At 51.6% G+C, this 15,612-nt stretch overlaps 1 protein-coding gene across 6 annotated transcripts in view; it reads right to left on the bottom strand.

The window, feature by feature from the left end:
• Positions 1-15,612, bottom strand: part of CTBP2 (C-terminal binding protein 2) — a 158,929-nt gene that overhangs the window by 40,509 nt on the left and 102,808 nt on the right. For all 6 annotated transcript variants that reach the window (XM_087862585.1, XM_087862582.1, XM_087862580.1 and 3 more), the window contains one exon: positions 9,050-9,209. In XM_087862585.1, coding sequence (XP_087718711.1) covers positions 9,050-9,107 — 58 coding nt within the window. In that variant the 5' untranslated portion in view covers positions 9,108-9,209. The remainder of the gene's footprint in view (positions 1-9,049; positions 9,210-15,612) is intronic.

Raw genomic sequence — 15,612 nt, 5'->3', positions numbered from 1 at the left:
CTTTAACACAGTAATCCTATTATTTGCTTAAGATTTTCCCAAACTCCCAAGTTTTGATGAGGTCACCTATAAAATTAAGTACTTGAGTATTAGAAAGTAACTCCTGAACTTGGACTCTGCCAGCCCTCAAAGTGGGGTGCACGGTGCTGCTGCTGGAGCCGGGGACCCCCCGCTGATAGCTGATGATGGAAACTGCCTGAGGCCTCAGATTGGCCCATCCAGCCATTTCCCTTTCTTCCCATCTTGTAATAAAGAAAACATAACATCGCGTGGCTCTAGGGCTCAGGGGCCCCCCACTCACAATGCAGACACACCCCCTCAGAGGCGGGTGCGTGGGCTCCGAGAGTTGCCTTCGCAGAATCTCTCTGTAGTGGGGAAGCTCTGGGGACTCACCCGGCTTACGCACATCAAGTTCACGGTTCAAGTTCACCAGTGGAAACAGTACGGTCTAGAAGAACGTGTACCCAATAGCTCCTAGGAAACCATGAATGGGTTTCTGAGAAGGAATGGAAGGTGTAATGCCAGAGGTGGGCAGCAGTCGGGGGAGAAGCAGCAGGGTGGGCGCTACCTGCTGCACCGGAAAGAGGCGGCCCGGGTCTCCCTTCCATCACCCAACCCATTCTGCTTGGAAGCTACCCAAACTCACGCAGCCCCGGCTCCGCAAGCCGCCAAATATTATGACAGATGTTTTCCTGTGTTAGGTAAAAACACCTGTAACTGGACTCACACTTTCCTAAACACTCTGGCAGATTTTTTTTTTCTTAAAGCACACTGCAGTCTTTTAGAGAGAGCCGCTTTTCAGAAAAATCTCATGTTGACTAAATAAAGCAAGATGGGACCAATTTCTGAAAGAGCAACGAGTCTCACAGACTTAACTCTTTACTCCTGTAAAGAGTTTCACTACAGGAAATTGCATCGAGTAAAAAAACCATCTTCTGAAAATTGAGAGACACACAAGCCAAATTCCCTTGCCAACAAAATGAACCCAAGTGAGAGCTGACCATATGGAATAACCTGGATAGCAACCCCCAGGGCCATAAGCAGCACCCTCCCCGAGCCAATTGTTCACTTCCCAGTGCAACATGATGCAGACCAGAAAATGCTGAGAGAGGATCTAGAAGGTTCCAGAAGAGCAGGGAAGAAAATCAAGGAGGGGACGGACAACCTGCCAGCCAGCCCTTCCACGGAGCGGTCTTTGGGCAAGCCACCCACAAGCATTTCATGTTCCAACCACGACGGTGACCTAGGATACTGCTTGAAAAGAACGGGAAACAGAAGGCTAGACTGTGCTCTGGGGTCTACGCCTCACGTTCGTTCGTAAATGAATTCCGTATACATCAAGCGCGGGGTGGAGTTGGTCAATCTAAAGTCTGGACTCACATGAAGGGCACTGGGTCTGACTGCCGGTCCCTTGACAGCTGTGCTGTTTCCGGCCTGCCCGGTGGCCAAAGCTCGCTCCTTCTCGGGAGGCGGCCAGGCCCAGCTCTGGAGCATTTCTGGCCGGACTTCAATGTCTCAGTCCTCCTCTATCTAGTCCTCGAGGCCACGAGGCCACTGCAGCTCCACGAGCTAAGGTGGAAATGAGAGCCCCTGAGATGTTTCCTGTGCCCGCTGGACCCCGGGATGGAGCCCGGCAGCACCCGCACCTCGGCCTTCCACAGTCGGCATCTCCCGGGGGACACTGCGGAGGTTAGTGGGTTACGCGCTGTTTTCCGGCAGAAACAGTGCCAAAAATAGGCCTAGGACATCCTGCTTCCTACTTTTCAATGTGTACAAGCTGTGTTGGTTGGTTGTTTCTGTCAAGTGTTTCAGAATTTATGTTTAAAAACAGCTTCCTGCCTTTAAAGTTTTCTGTCCTTCTGTTCCCCCGGTGCCCTGATCAAAAGAACTTACTTGGCGCATCTAAATCGAGGGGGTGGGGGACCCACGTGCGCGGGTAAAACAGCAGACAGGACGCTGTAGCGGGGCTGTAAGGCAGCCTGCATCTACGTTTTCACGAACGCGAAGAGAACATCAGAATGTCCCGACGTCGTTTTAGTCATCAAAGGAACAACAGCACCGACTATCCCGGGATACACGATGCATGCCCCCCATTTCTTAGGAGAAAGACGGAGGCTTCAGATCATCAGCGCACCCCGGACCCGAAACGGAGCCTTGTAACCAAACCAACCCTTCCAAGATCAGCGGTCCTCAAAACAGTCCCAGGCAGCACGTAACTCAGGATTTAGCGATTTTAGAAAGTGAAAACAAAGGCTTGCATGCTGCTCCTGACTTGGTTTCGTAACTAGATTATAAACACCATGACACCTGTGTTATGAAAATTAGCTTTGATTCCCACTCGCGATGGGGCAAAAAGTCCATTCCTCTTTTAGGGTGTGTTTTGGGGTGGGGGGAAACGTGCGCTGGAACCCCAGGCTGCTATGCAGGCCTGGGCAAAAGCCACAGGACAAAAATCTACCAGGAAAAGCTGACAACTCCCTGCATAAGGTCTGTGCAGGCAGGTGCTAGACGAAAACCACCTCCTTCCCTCCTCTCTGTAAAAACCTCCAGTAACAGCAAAAATCCCGCAAAATCTCAGCATCTCGGGTAATCCCCAACCCACCCTGACATTGCCACCTCTCACTCCATTACACTGTGTGTTTTATGTCCCTTCCCCTGTAATGGGTTCAGAATATTTGCGAATTCCCTCCTCTCACCTTTGAGATGCCCTAATCATTTCCATTCATAAGGATCCAGCTCAAATAACCTTCCTCCAGGAAGCTACTTTCACTCACTCTTTGTCACTTTGTCCCTAAGTCCAAAGAAATCGACGCCCATTAAGGGGGAAACACCACCGAAATAATCCAGGGAATACAGCAATTGGGCAGAGGCAGCCCATGGTTTCCTCACTTAAGGTGACAGAGCCCTGTCCCTCCCGACACGTCCTTTCCTCCATCACATGCTTATCTGTTCAGCACGTGGACTGTAAGGTGACCAGATGGGTGTGACGGCACAGGACTCAATGGGGACAGCCAGGCCCTGCCCTCAAGGCACGTACTTGGTGATGGGGAAAGGACAGGTGTACAGAGTCACCAGGAGGACCCTACCCATGACCACCCTGGCCTCTGAACCCACACCCACTCTGAAGCACGATGACCCGGGGCCCCACTATCCAACACTGCCTGGCAATAGTCCACACTGCCTCAGCCTGCCGTGCACTGTGTCAGCACGCGGGCCCCGGTGGCCGTCAGGAGACGGGCTGCCAAGACCTTCTGTGGGAGGTGAGAAGACTAACTCTCCACCCTGCTTCGAGAATCTGTTTCCCCTATTCCAGGGTCCAAATGGGAAGGACCCTCTTGGCACACACACCTCTCCAACCAGGGCATGGGAAAGGAGCCCAGTCGCTCCGATGACCAAGGGACATGGCAAGAGGGACAGGGAGGAGTGGAGATCACTCTGACCAGGTGCACGTGGATATGCAGAACGCGCCCCCCTCCTCCCACGACCTCACGGCCTGGCTGGTGGAGCTGAACCCAACTCTTGCCTGGACCCAGCTGGGCCTCGGTTTGTTATAGCAAGAGCCCCATTAACGTTAGGACGTTCCTAAAACCATGGTTTGGTGCCCTGGGTATAAGTCAATCAGAAACAGGAGCCTCATTTCCGTGTAACCCTCATAGTTTCTGAAAAAGGAGACACAGTGCGAAGAACGGGCAGCCAAGCGTACACTGGGGTTCTGGTTCCATAGTCACCCCAAGTACCTATAATTAGGTCGAGCTGTGTTGGGACCTACCCAAGCCCAGGAACATCCTCCACATTTGCGTGCAGGCCTCTGGCTCTGCGAAAGCCACGACTGCTCTACGCCCTCGGACCCACTCTGACGAAGGAGACTAGGCCTGGGTCCATTGGAACCCGGGCTTCTGTGAGGCGCTAACTGAGCCCGAAAGGAGACAGCCTTTCCTCAAAGGTGCTGTGACCAAATGAAATGCACATAAAGCCAAGTCAGGAGACACAAGTGGCCCTAGGGCACCCGGGAGGTTTGATCCCAAACACGGACAGAGACAGGGGGCTGCCAACCCGAGGCAGGGCAAGACCCACTGTGCTGGGGGAGAGGGCAGAAGCAGCAGCCACTGGCTAAACATGCCATACCCCCAAACCCCAGTGGGAAACGGGCGGCCCTGACACGCTGCTCGCAGAAACACGGGGAGTTAAAAGATCTGCCAACCGCAGCGAGAGCCCATTCAGTGAATCGGCAAGTGCAGAGAAAAGCTGACGTCTGCACGTTACAGGTGAGTAGCAATAGAGGAGAAAACACTTCACCTGATTCTCACCTGCAGACACTGAGGGCCTGACTGAATGTGGGCAATTCTAGGAACCCAATCCCTAGCCGACAGACAGCGGGCACCCCAGGGGAGCAGCCATGACCAGACAAGGGAAAATGTGGATTCTTATCCCTTGCAAATAACTTCCATTAAGCTTCAACTTGGCCACACTCCCTCCCTGTACGGATCCTTTACATGGAGCACATTGTCGCAGAAGATTCGTTTATGCCTGGAGTTTAAAGTCATGTCTAGCTGACTATTGTATATTTACATAGCTAATGTAATTATCGCTAATCACATAATTACTGGAAATGTGCATAATTGCCTGAGCCAAACATATAATTATAATGTATAGCAACATTATGAATCCCCCTTTTAAAATCCACATTTTGGGGCTATTTAAGGATATTTATTAGAAACGACTGTGGACTACCTAGAGATGGCCAGCTTCAGCACAGTTTCTGTGCAAAGTGCTGTGAAGTGCTTTCGAGACCAAAACAGGTAAAACAAAAGAGCATAAAAATAAAAGACAAATGACTCTGGCCTGGGTCTGTCGACTCCTCTCTACCTGTGGGGAAATACTGGCCAGTCATGCTCTATGGGCTCCTGGGGGTGTGAGCTGTACAACGAAGGCTGCTGTGAAGGAAGATCCCCCAGTCATCCCCAGTGCCTCCATCACCTCAGCCATCTGGAAAACCTGGAGGCTCGGAGACATCTTTGCTTCTAGAACATTCCAGGACCACGAATAAACTTTCTCAGGGGAATGTTGTGCTGGGATGTACTCTCATGGTGACAGGCTCATCCCACTGAGAAGAGCAGACCACCACCAGAGCAAGGGCTTCTTTTACCTCATCCCTGCAACATTTTCTGACTCCTCTTGTCCTCCTTGGTGATGAAATTGACATAGAAAGATTCCCAGAATTTATAACTACTCATGTGTTCAACAGGTATCAGTTGGTCTCTATTTTCCCCACGTCCATTTAACCAGCCCCTTCTCACCTCCTTTTACCTCCGTGCTCATGAAAACACCCTAGACGCAAGACACATCGCACAGGACTGTTTATTTAAAAGGAGGTTCACATCACTCATTTTTCTCCGGCAGAGGGAGAGTCCTCTCCTGAGTTATGTTCTAAAGGGGGCACTAATCACAGCTCAACTGACACAGTCACCAAGACCATTTTTCCACATGTGTAAGCCGCTCCAACAAAATAAAGTAAAATGAAATACCTACTTTTTCCAAATTACATTCTCCATAGCCACAGGAAAGGATGGTGTTTAGTGATTTATTCTACCATAACCCACAATAAAATGTTCTAACAAAAAGTCATCAGCAAAGCCATTCTGGTATATTACCCTCCTACAAACCCAGAAAATGCTTTCCAGAAAATGCTTTTCTGGGCTACTTTTGCAATACTGAATGATAGTAAGCCCTCTTCTCTGACCAAAAGATATTTGGGGCAAATCACACCAGCTCTGCCATGATGTAGTTAACAGAGTGAAACTCTGACGGTGCAATTCGCGAATGCAATATATTATGCCAGCAAACTCAACAGAGTGGGAAACGAAGACCTAAATTACGCCCCAAAAAGAGGAGACGGCAGCCTGGCCCTGACCAGTGCCTGTTATCAGACCCTGCTCCATAATAATTCTTACACAATAGCACCCTAGGTCTGTTTGATATCAGGCATCAGAAAGAGCGGAGAACAAATTATAAATATCAAAATAGAGCGGTCGCTTTAAAAAGAAAAATTAAAATCTGGCTTTTAAGTCAGCTTGAAAGACCATTATTCCAACTGATTTGGATGAAGTCCCAAGGACTGGCTGGTGAGAAGCAAAGCTCTCCTCTGTCCTGTGCTTAAATCACGACAGACGCGTGGCAGGGGTGGGGGGAGGGGATGCGAAGGTGCAGCAGATTCTGCCCTCTACACCCTGCCTTCCCCTGACTGCAACTCAGAGCCACAAAGGGGAGAGTGGCTAGGAGTGGCCACAGCGGGCTGGGGTTCAGGAAGAGACCCTGATGTTTCTAGGAGGAAGAGGCTGGGCCTTGGAAGGCAGGTAGGAGTTCTGGAAGCAGCATCCATGCAGGGATGATATCGGATTGCGCCAGACTGGCTAGGCTGGAGCAAAAGTGTTCATTACACAGGGGAGGGGGAAGGAGTGGGACCCAGGAGGGCCTGTCTGGCATGGGATCCCACAGCCGGGGTTTGCGCACTGGGGTCTTCAGGTGGGTGGGAGGACAGAATTCTGCAGATTTGTTCCCACAGCCAAGATGACAAAGCTCCTATGCGCCCAGAGCGTTACAATAGAGCAAGGCAGCTTTCATGCTTTTAATCATAAAAATCTAAAAATAATGAGCTACAGGAAGTCCGGGGCAGGGGGTGGGCATTGGCAGAGGGAAGGAGACAATAGTTTGCGGAGCTCCCTGGACTTTCTAGAAGGATGTTAAAGTTCAGCTTTACAGAACAGACACCGGGGGCAGTCCGAAGCCAGGGGTGCAGACGCACGAGACCTTCAGGAGGGAGAAAGAACCGAATCCACGGGACTGATCTGAGAGAAAGGCCACATAAGGAAGAGCAGACTGCCTGGGTTCCCGGGCACACAGACCAACTGCTCTGTGCCTCACTGGTCGCCACCTGTCCCAGCCCGAAAAAGATGCTCGGTCGGTGTCTGAACACGAGGGTCACCAACAAAGCTCCTTACAACAGCTGTTATACGGGACGGGACAGCAAGCAAATGTTTGGGATCGTGGATTACAAGTGACACCCGAGTGACTGAATTTCCCAAGTCTGTCCTGATAGCGCCTACTGAGAAACTTTAAAAACTGTAGCTGCCACCAGCTCAGGAATGCCGTTCATGAAGCAGATACTGCAATTTCGGTGATGAGAAGTGGGTGGGAGGTTGGTGGGCCACGCTCAGGAGGGGGGGGTCCGAAAGAGCAGTCAGTGGGTTTGCCCTTGCTGACAGCTCTAACAATACTGAGGGGAAGGCCACAGGCTCTCCAATCCCATTCTCGTCCCCGATGGGGTACGTCTAGATAAATCCTGGGATGGGGGTGGGGCGTGGAATCAGCACCCCAGGGATTCCACACGTGAGCCTTGGAGAGCTGATTCACTAAGTTTTCCCCGAACAGGGGCCCCAGTAGCCTAAAACGAAGCACCTTTCCATTGGAGATCAAAAATAAATTTAATAAATCCCCACACGATCGGATGAACCTAGAAGGGGGGACACGACCAACCAGTTGGCCTGGGCTCTTCAAAGAGCATCAGTGCTTCTGAAAGTCAAAAGGGCCAAGAAAAAACGTTTAGACGAAGGGGACCAAGGAGACATGACAACTAAATGTGTCCCTTGGTGAGTTTCCGCACAAACCAAGCAGCTGGAAACAGATGGGCGGGGACGATGAGAACAGGCGGTCTGTGTGAGAGAAGGGGTCTGTGTGAGAGAAGGCCGCAGTGAGGTTCAGACCCCTGGGCGGGGGCATCATGGTGCTGTGTTTACATCAGGAGAGGTGCTAAAAGGGGACACACACCACAGGTCCTTAAGAGTGAACTGCTGCATCTACAACTTTCTTTCCATCGTTCTGGAAAGTCCACACACACACACACACACACACACACACACACACGCACACCCCCCGCTATCTGTACATCTATAGGAAAGCACGGGACAGCACATGCTCTCAACTGGTGCATACAGTTACAGGGAGTCTCAGCGTCCACTGTAGTCCATCGATCTTTCTGCAGGTTTCAAAATTTTGTCATGTTTATCAAGACCTTTAAATCCCAAACCCCCACACGGCAGCAGGAGCCCAGGGCTGTAGGGGGCCAGTGAGCACAGCTTTGCTCTGGGGTCTCGGGGCTCTTGCCGGGCACACAGTCACACACTACAACATGTCTTTGATGCCTCCACCGCGTGTGGCTGGAGCCACACCTGCTTCTTGGACAAACCATTCCGTGTGGGCAGCTGTGGGCTGTGCAGTGTGCGAGCGCATGCGGGGCGGGGGTGGGGGAGCTGCGGAGCCCACCCTGCCTGGCGGGCTCCCCTCCGTGGCCCCTGTCACAGACCCTGCAGCCGAGTCACTGGTCACCAGGCCGGGCCGACCCAGTGGGCAGCGTGGCCGTGGCTGCCAGGATCGGTCAACCCGACGCCCGGGGCCGTGTGCTCTGGATTTCTTACTGCTCCCTAATTAGGAGGGGATGGTGTTTAATCAACATCTCAGAGGTTTGTCCCCAGGTCTCCATTAGATTTTAATTATGTTTATTTTTCCTTTCATGAATAAAACACTTCCAGACATTTTCAAAGATACCAGGGATGTGAACACATAATGAGGGGTAGCACCGGGCTCTTCAGGAATATCTTGGAATTCATCACTGTAAATATCTTAATCGGAAACAGATAAAAGTCCGGAAACCTCAGAAAGTGAAAAAAGATGGCCCTGTTACAGTGTCCTCCCATCTGCAAGGGGACCTTAGGGTGTGCACAAGAAACAGACCGAGGGCCACTCCCTCCCCAGCTGTCCTCCTAGCCCCACCCCTCCCCCCGGAAGCCGGGCACCCCTGCACGCAGGTCAGGTCTGCTGACTACGCGGCCCAGGACCTGCGCAGGGGGGTGCTCAGGCCGGGGGTTTCTGGCTGCAGTGGGTTTCAGTCTGAACTGGGAGCCAGGCCCCCACGGGTCAGCAGTGAGTGGGGCGAGGGTTCCAGGGCGGGACTACGCACCTTTGGTTACAAACCGCCAATCACGCTGGCTCTTACCTTCACAAATTCTGTCCAATCGCTGTCGCTTGACTTTGTGCTTATCCACAAGGGCCATTCTTTATCGAACTTTGCAACTCTCTGATTCAAAAGGCAAAGCGGTCCTCTAAGAACTTAGGGGAACGCGCAGGAGTCTGTGGGCATTACGCCACTATGAACCCTGAAACAAGGAGAAAAGAATCCTTACTCTCTGGACACCCTGGGGGCAAGGACAACAGGTCATTCAGGACTTTACTGCCACTTCCTACAAGGGGACCTGTCGCCAGCGCTCGCTCTCCTCCCTCCAACACGGGAGACGGAGATTGTTCGAGTCCACTGTTCCCGTCTCCCGTCCTCGTCTCGGACAGGAAGGGAGCGGACGCACAAGACAATTGTTTGTTTCTGCAAGCAGTAAACGGCAGCATCTAGAGCTCTTGCTCTGAACTTCAGGGCTGTCCACACCAATTGCCGACAACCTGAACCGTTAATAATTTGTACTCCAACACTGGAGACCACGCTGCGGGGCCAGCGCTGAACACAGAGGGCCAGAGCCTCAAGCGGGGCAGACTCCGGACCAACCGGGACCATCAGGGGAGTAGGTCCCAGGCCCACTGGCACTGAGACAGGCACCCAGCCCAGGGCTTCGGAACAAGCTCTCTCAAGGCCTTCTACCAGGCAGTTTACAAAACTCCCCCCCCAGAGCCGCTGCTCCGCGCACTTGTTCCTGACCCCACTGTGAGAGAACGGGGCAGGAAGCCACGCGCCACCTGACCACCTAGGCAAAGCGTGTCCAGGGCCATCTTCCCGGGCCTCCGCGGCATGTGGAGGGAGCCACAGATGGCATCGTGACGGCAGGGTCCAGGCTGCTGGCCTTGATACTGGGGAGCAGCGACCGGGTCCACGCCCGTCCAAGCGCACCCACAGCGTTTCAGGCAGAAACGAGGCAGAAGAGGGGTGGCTCCCAATCGGGTAGAGGGCTGCGGGACGCTCCAGAGGGAAAGCCACGTGCCACCTGAGGAACGGGGAGCTGCTGCCCAGCTCGTTTGTGGAGGCAGCTGTTGTGTTCTGGAAGGCTCTGACCCTCACTTTCTGCTCATTCTACGTACCAGTCGAGGCCACAAGTCACTGTCTGCCCCCCACAATGTCCGGGCTTTTGACTCATTGCTGTGGTATTATTTTAACAACACGCACACGCACGAAAAAGTTGTCCTTAGTTACCCAGCAAATGAGGGGGGACAGGAGACAAAAGTGAGGCTCCAGGGTTAATAATAAGGAGGATTATGATGTATGGTCATCAATTATGTAAAACGCTGGGAGTTACTTTATCAAAGGTCAGAACACAGGTCTGACTAGGAGAAGCCAGACTTCCTGGTAGTTAATGGCTAATTTCCCAGCAATGAGGCACACCCCAAAGATTTATGGCAGTAATTACACGATTTTTTTTTTAAGAGCTAAGGAAAAAGCACGATTTCCAATCACATAAATAATTAATGCAACATTCCAGAGATACGAAGCCCTTTCCAAACCTGGGGAGTTCCCCAAACCTGAACTGGCCACAGCAGACTGGGGACATGAAGGTCATCCGAAAGCAAGCAGGTCAACACTTGGGAGGTCCCTGGTGCAGATGTGATGGACACATTACAGAAAAACTCTGGTTTTGCTTTTGCTGGGCTTTAGTAAAGACGACACCACAAAGGACCGAAGGGGTTCCTAACTTGAGCAAACTGGAGAAAAGAGTCCCAGACAGAGGGGCCGCAAGGCCTCTCCCTTGCACGCGAGCGCTGGCGCTCATGAGACGGCCATGGGGCGGCCCTGGGCCCCAGAGCTCGGCCCGGCAATTTCCATCTGCTTGGGTCCCGCGTTCTGATCATTGAGCGGCAGCGTGGCCCCTCTCCTCCACGCTGGCGTGAAGTCAGAACCTCGTGTTAGCCGAGGGGTGAGAGAATTAATTAGTTAATATTTGTGAAGTGCCTCAGAGATGAAAAATGACAGCATTATCATCCTCGGCAAGCTGGCTTTCACACCCTCCTCCTCCAATTCCCCAAGTGAGGCTTAATCATTCTTTCTGCTTTCCTTTGAATTTTAATTTGTATAATTAGATGGCATCCTGAAAAATTGATAAGCAGAATCTCGATTATGCAATCAGAGGAACGATCAGGCATCGGCTTACACCAATAGTCTGCGTCCTATTATTTAAAGAAAATGAAGAAAAAGGGCAATGGACTCCCATGTCTGGGTATTTCTGGGGGCTGGGGGTGTGTGTGTGTGTAGCGGGGTGGGGGTCTCTAGCTGGCCCCTCTGTGGCTGGCCCCTCCGTGGGGCCCCCCTGGCTGTGGCACCCGCCCACACGGACAGTGAATTCGGGCTCACCAGGCCACCAGGCAGAGTCCGGTCAGGACCTCGTGGCAGCGACCGCTCACTCTCGGAGCCTCGTCCCCTTCTCCTCAGTATCTCTTCTGAAGCAAGAATGTATGAAATGTGACATTTTCCTCCTTGGCTCTCCCAGGGAGCAAGCTATTTATGAGGACTTAATTAGCATACCCCTCTTCCTGATGACAGGGACAGGCCCTCCTCAGAGCGGAGCCGTGAGCTTCGTTCTCGCGGGGATGGCCAGCACCCCGCGTCCTCCACGCCGGCCCCGGGCTCCCCGGGCAGGGCCCGCTCCAAAAGCCACCCTCTGCCTTTACCTCGTATCAGTCTCCACTCACAAATCTGGCCCCTTTCTGCTCCCAAATTGATTCCCACTATCATCAGTTGACACCATCTCATCTGTGTTTAACAAATCGAGGTACACATAGCAAAGGGGAGGGTCCCACTGTCCCTCTTTGGCGCAAACTGTACGACTTGGAACCACGGTCGTGGTGGTGTCGCAGACGGGAGCAGAGTTCTAGGACCTACTTGCGTAATGACCGAGGGGAAGCAGGCTCTTTGTTTGTAGAAAAAAGAAAAAAGGTGGGGGGTATTCTTTATGTTCCCTGCCCGTGGGAGCCGGCCGTGGACACCGCTCCCTCCGGCTGAGGCTGGGGGGTGACCTCGGTGGAACTCAAGAAGCGTCAGGACAGTCAGGTCTTCTTAGGAGGATCACCGATGCCAAGCCTCACGGAAAAAAGCCCACCATCTTCTCGGAAAGGGAGATCCTAAAATTGCAGGGCAAACCCCTGAAGGGCCTACCCAGCCTTTTATTTGCTTGAGATGAGGGGTGATCCAGGGCTGAAAGGCTTGGGATCAGGGACTCTGGGTCATTTCAGAAGGAGAAAGATGCCTGCCTGCGAAAGATATTGAGATTCTCGTCACCACCAAAAAGCAGCTGCAAGGGTGGGAGATGCATTCCGCGTGGGTTTCCAAGAGACACTGGAGGTTTAAAAGCAGCAGCAAACAGGGAGAACACTACATTTTAGGACCCCTTGCTTGTATATCAAACACAAAACAAACACCCGAAAGTGAGTACAAGAGCAATGGCTCGTTCCCCTCGTTCAACGAGGTCTAAAATCTGGGTGGGCGGATTTTACTAACTATGACCATTAACAGCCCCCTGCTGGGACCAAACCTCCACAACACACAGAAACCCCGAGTCCTTGCTCATTTACATTCATAAACTCACAAGTTTTAAAGATGCCCTCAGTTTCTTTATTCTAACACCTAGTCTTCATAAACATCAGGCCGATGATAAGAAGTTACACCAAGTAACTGATGTCTCTCCAAATGAAAATTCTTCTAAAACCATGGCGATCGCTTCAGTTCTTTTTAAGGAAATCTACTTAACCATTATGTTAATAAGGAGAGACCAAGGTGTACGATCTGCTGACGAACTGGTATGTCACAATCAAGCAAGTGCTGCCAAATCCTGAGGGAACCCTTCCCGTCCTCAATATGTCGCACTGTTATGCCCGCAAGGGGGCTAGAGCCACCGTCTGAGAGGTTGAGATGATCCGATGCAAGGAGGAAAGGCCCCCACGGCCCCCAGCAGTGTGGGTACAACAGATCCCACCTTTCCGAGCTGGGATCCCTAAGGGGGTGATGGCACCACTACAAGGCTCTAGTGATGTCCACAGGCTTGTTCACCAACCTGTGAGGGACCCAGCAGGGCAGCAGGCCAGGCACCTGCTGGCCTGTGCAAGGACCCTGCGGGTGGTGTGGCATCCAGCATATGGGAAAGGCCAGCATATTTAACAAGGGCCTTGACAATGCTGGCCCACCGAGGCCAACTGCCCAGAAAAACACTGCCTCTTCACTGAGACCCAGTAGAGTCACTGGTCTTCAGGCTACCACAAAAGGACCCATTCCAGCACTTTCAGAAGCCAAACAGGAACAACAGATTCCTTTCTTGGGGAGACAGCTGGGTAGAATCCTTAGAACAGGGGATCTGGGTTTTGTCTGGTAAACTCTTATCTGAAGAAATATTCTGCAGGGGTCAGGGATCAACAGGAAACACACTGGCTTAGCCTTCGGTAAATGGTTGACACACCACAATTAACAAAATTATTAAAGCTGCATTTTAAGGAAGAAAAGGAAGTTTCGGGGGAAGATCAATTGTGGGAAGTAAGCTTACTGAAGTCAATTTTGCACATGTCTCAAAGCTACTACTATGGCTCTTTATTTCTTCAGTAGTTTTGGGGTATATTTAGGGTCTTCTTCTGAAAGGGGAAACCCCCGGTTCAGACATCAGGTAGCATATCATAAGGTGTAGAGGTGACACCCCACCCCACAGCCCCCACCCCAGGCCCCAGACACAGGTAAGCGGCAGGACCCGTCCAGAAGAAATAAAGCTTCACTCTGGTTCCTGGAGCCAGACCTGTACACCATTTGGTAAGGCTGCTCACCTTTCCCCAGGGAACTCTGGGCAGTCCAACCCAAGGGTGACAAGGTCACACCCTGGTCACATGTCCTCCATCAAGTCCATGGGCCCCATCCTCTGATCAGACAGTGCAAGGCCAGCCTCAAGTGCCATTAGCACAGGCCCACCCCACTTTTCCAGTACCCAGGGGCCAGGCGAGCTTCAGAAAGATGCATTTGGATCTTTAAGAAGCAAGAGAGTGCTGGGGCGCCTGGGTGGCTCAGCCGTTAAGTGTCTGCCTTCGGCTCAGGTCATGATCCCAGGGTCCTGGGTTCGAGCCCTGCATTGGGCTCCCTGCTCAGCGGGAAGCCTGCTTCTCCCTCTCACACTCCCCTTGCTTGTGTTCCCTCTCTCACTGTCTCTGTCAAATAAATGAATAAATAAACCTAAAAAAGAAAAAAAAAAAGCAGCAGCAAGAGAGCACTTACACCCTGTTATGGTGGGCCCCCAGATCAATCATTAACATTTCTGCACCAGGACACAGGAGGAACACGGTTGCCCAACTGGATGAACATACAGGATACAAAATTACCCTCAACGATTCAGGCCAAGTCAAAAATCTGCTGCCAAATGGGTCACCAAAGAATTAAAGGTTCCAGAACTTTCTACAGTTTGGATGTGAGGCTAAGGAATTGTGGGCCTGAAATTTAAGGTTTTCCGTCTGGGCCCCCCAGCAAAATATTCTCTGGGGCTCTGAGGGAAGGAGAGAGATGAAGAGTGAAGGGCCTGTAAGGTCACAAACTAAGAAAGCAAGTCTTCTAGCACGAGGAAGTCCAGGGCCCGGGCGTGAGTCTGGTGAGGCTGGGGGCTGCCACCAGGAAGGAGCAAACGTCGAAGCCACACTTGTGCTGAGACCAGCTCCTCGGCCAACAGTGCCGAGCGAGGCCTTCTGCTTGGTTTACAATTGCTAGCACATGAAAATACCCTTTCCGGGCGTTAAATGCAAAACTCAAGAATTCTCAATATTTTCTCTTGCTAACAACGATCACCAAGAACGGAGGACTTGAACAGCACCAATTCGTGATTTTCCTAATTGGTTGTTTTGTGTCATAATGAAAATTAAGTGTTGGTTTTCCCATGCTGAAGGAAATGAGGCTCTCCCATGTTCAGAATTTTCACACATTTTTAAAGCACTTCTAAGTACGCTTCAAAAATTAATATATTCATTTTTATAATAAAATGGTCTTTGGAAACAAAAGCAAACAGAACAAAAAAGGTAAAGGCAAATAAACAAATTTTCATTTAAATTAAGAAATGCAAAACACCAGCTTTTATTCCCATGGTGTTGAGACTGAGGAACCATGGGAACACAGATGGATTTCTCCTTCCCCAGTCTTCTGACCCTTCCCTCCTTTGGCATGACAATTTTGATCTGGAGCTGAGAAGTTTGCCTGGTCAGGGTGAAGGAAGGAGCAGCCTCACGTTCCATCGTGACCGGATAACTCCCCTTCTGTCACATACTCAATATAAGAAATTACTGTAGAATGTTTGCATCTGAGCAAATAAAAGTGAACACCATACAGAGGAAGCACCCAGAACGTCAGAAAGTTCTCACGAAAGGCCTGCGGAGGGGCCATGGGATGGTGAGGCTTCTGGGGTAGCCACTCCAGTGCCCCAAAGGTCACGTGAAGGTGACGTGTGCAGCCTGTGATAAGATGGTACGCCCGTGTGCATTTGCTGTGGTCCAGTGCCGAGCACAAGCACCGGTAACAAACGGCCACTAAGGGCCTGGACTTGGAGGCCAACCAAG

This window comes from Ursus americanus, chromosome 6 (assembly GCF_024610735.1).
Source record: "Ursus americanus isolate L20-20 chromosome 6, mUrsAme1.1.p, whole genome shotgun sequence".
NCBI classification, from domain to species: domain Eukaryota; kingdom Metazoa; phylum Chordata; class Mammalia; order Carnivora; family Ursidae; genus Ursus; species Ursus americanus.
The sequence above is the reverse complement of the archived record's forward strand: the minus strand, read 5'-3'. Positions and strand labels throughout refer to the sequence as shown.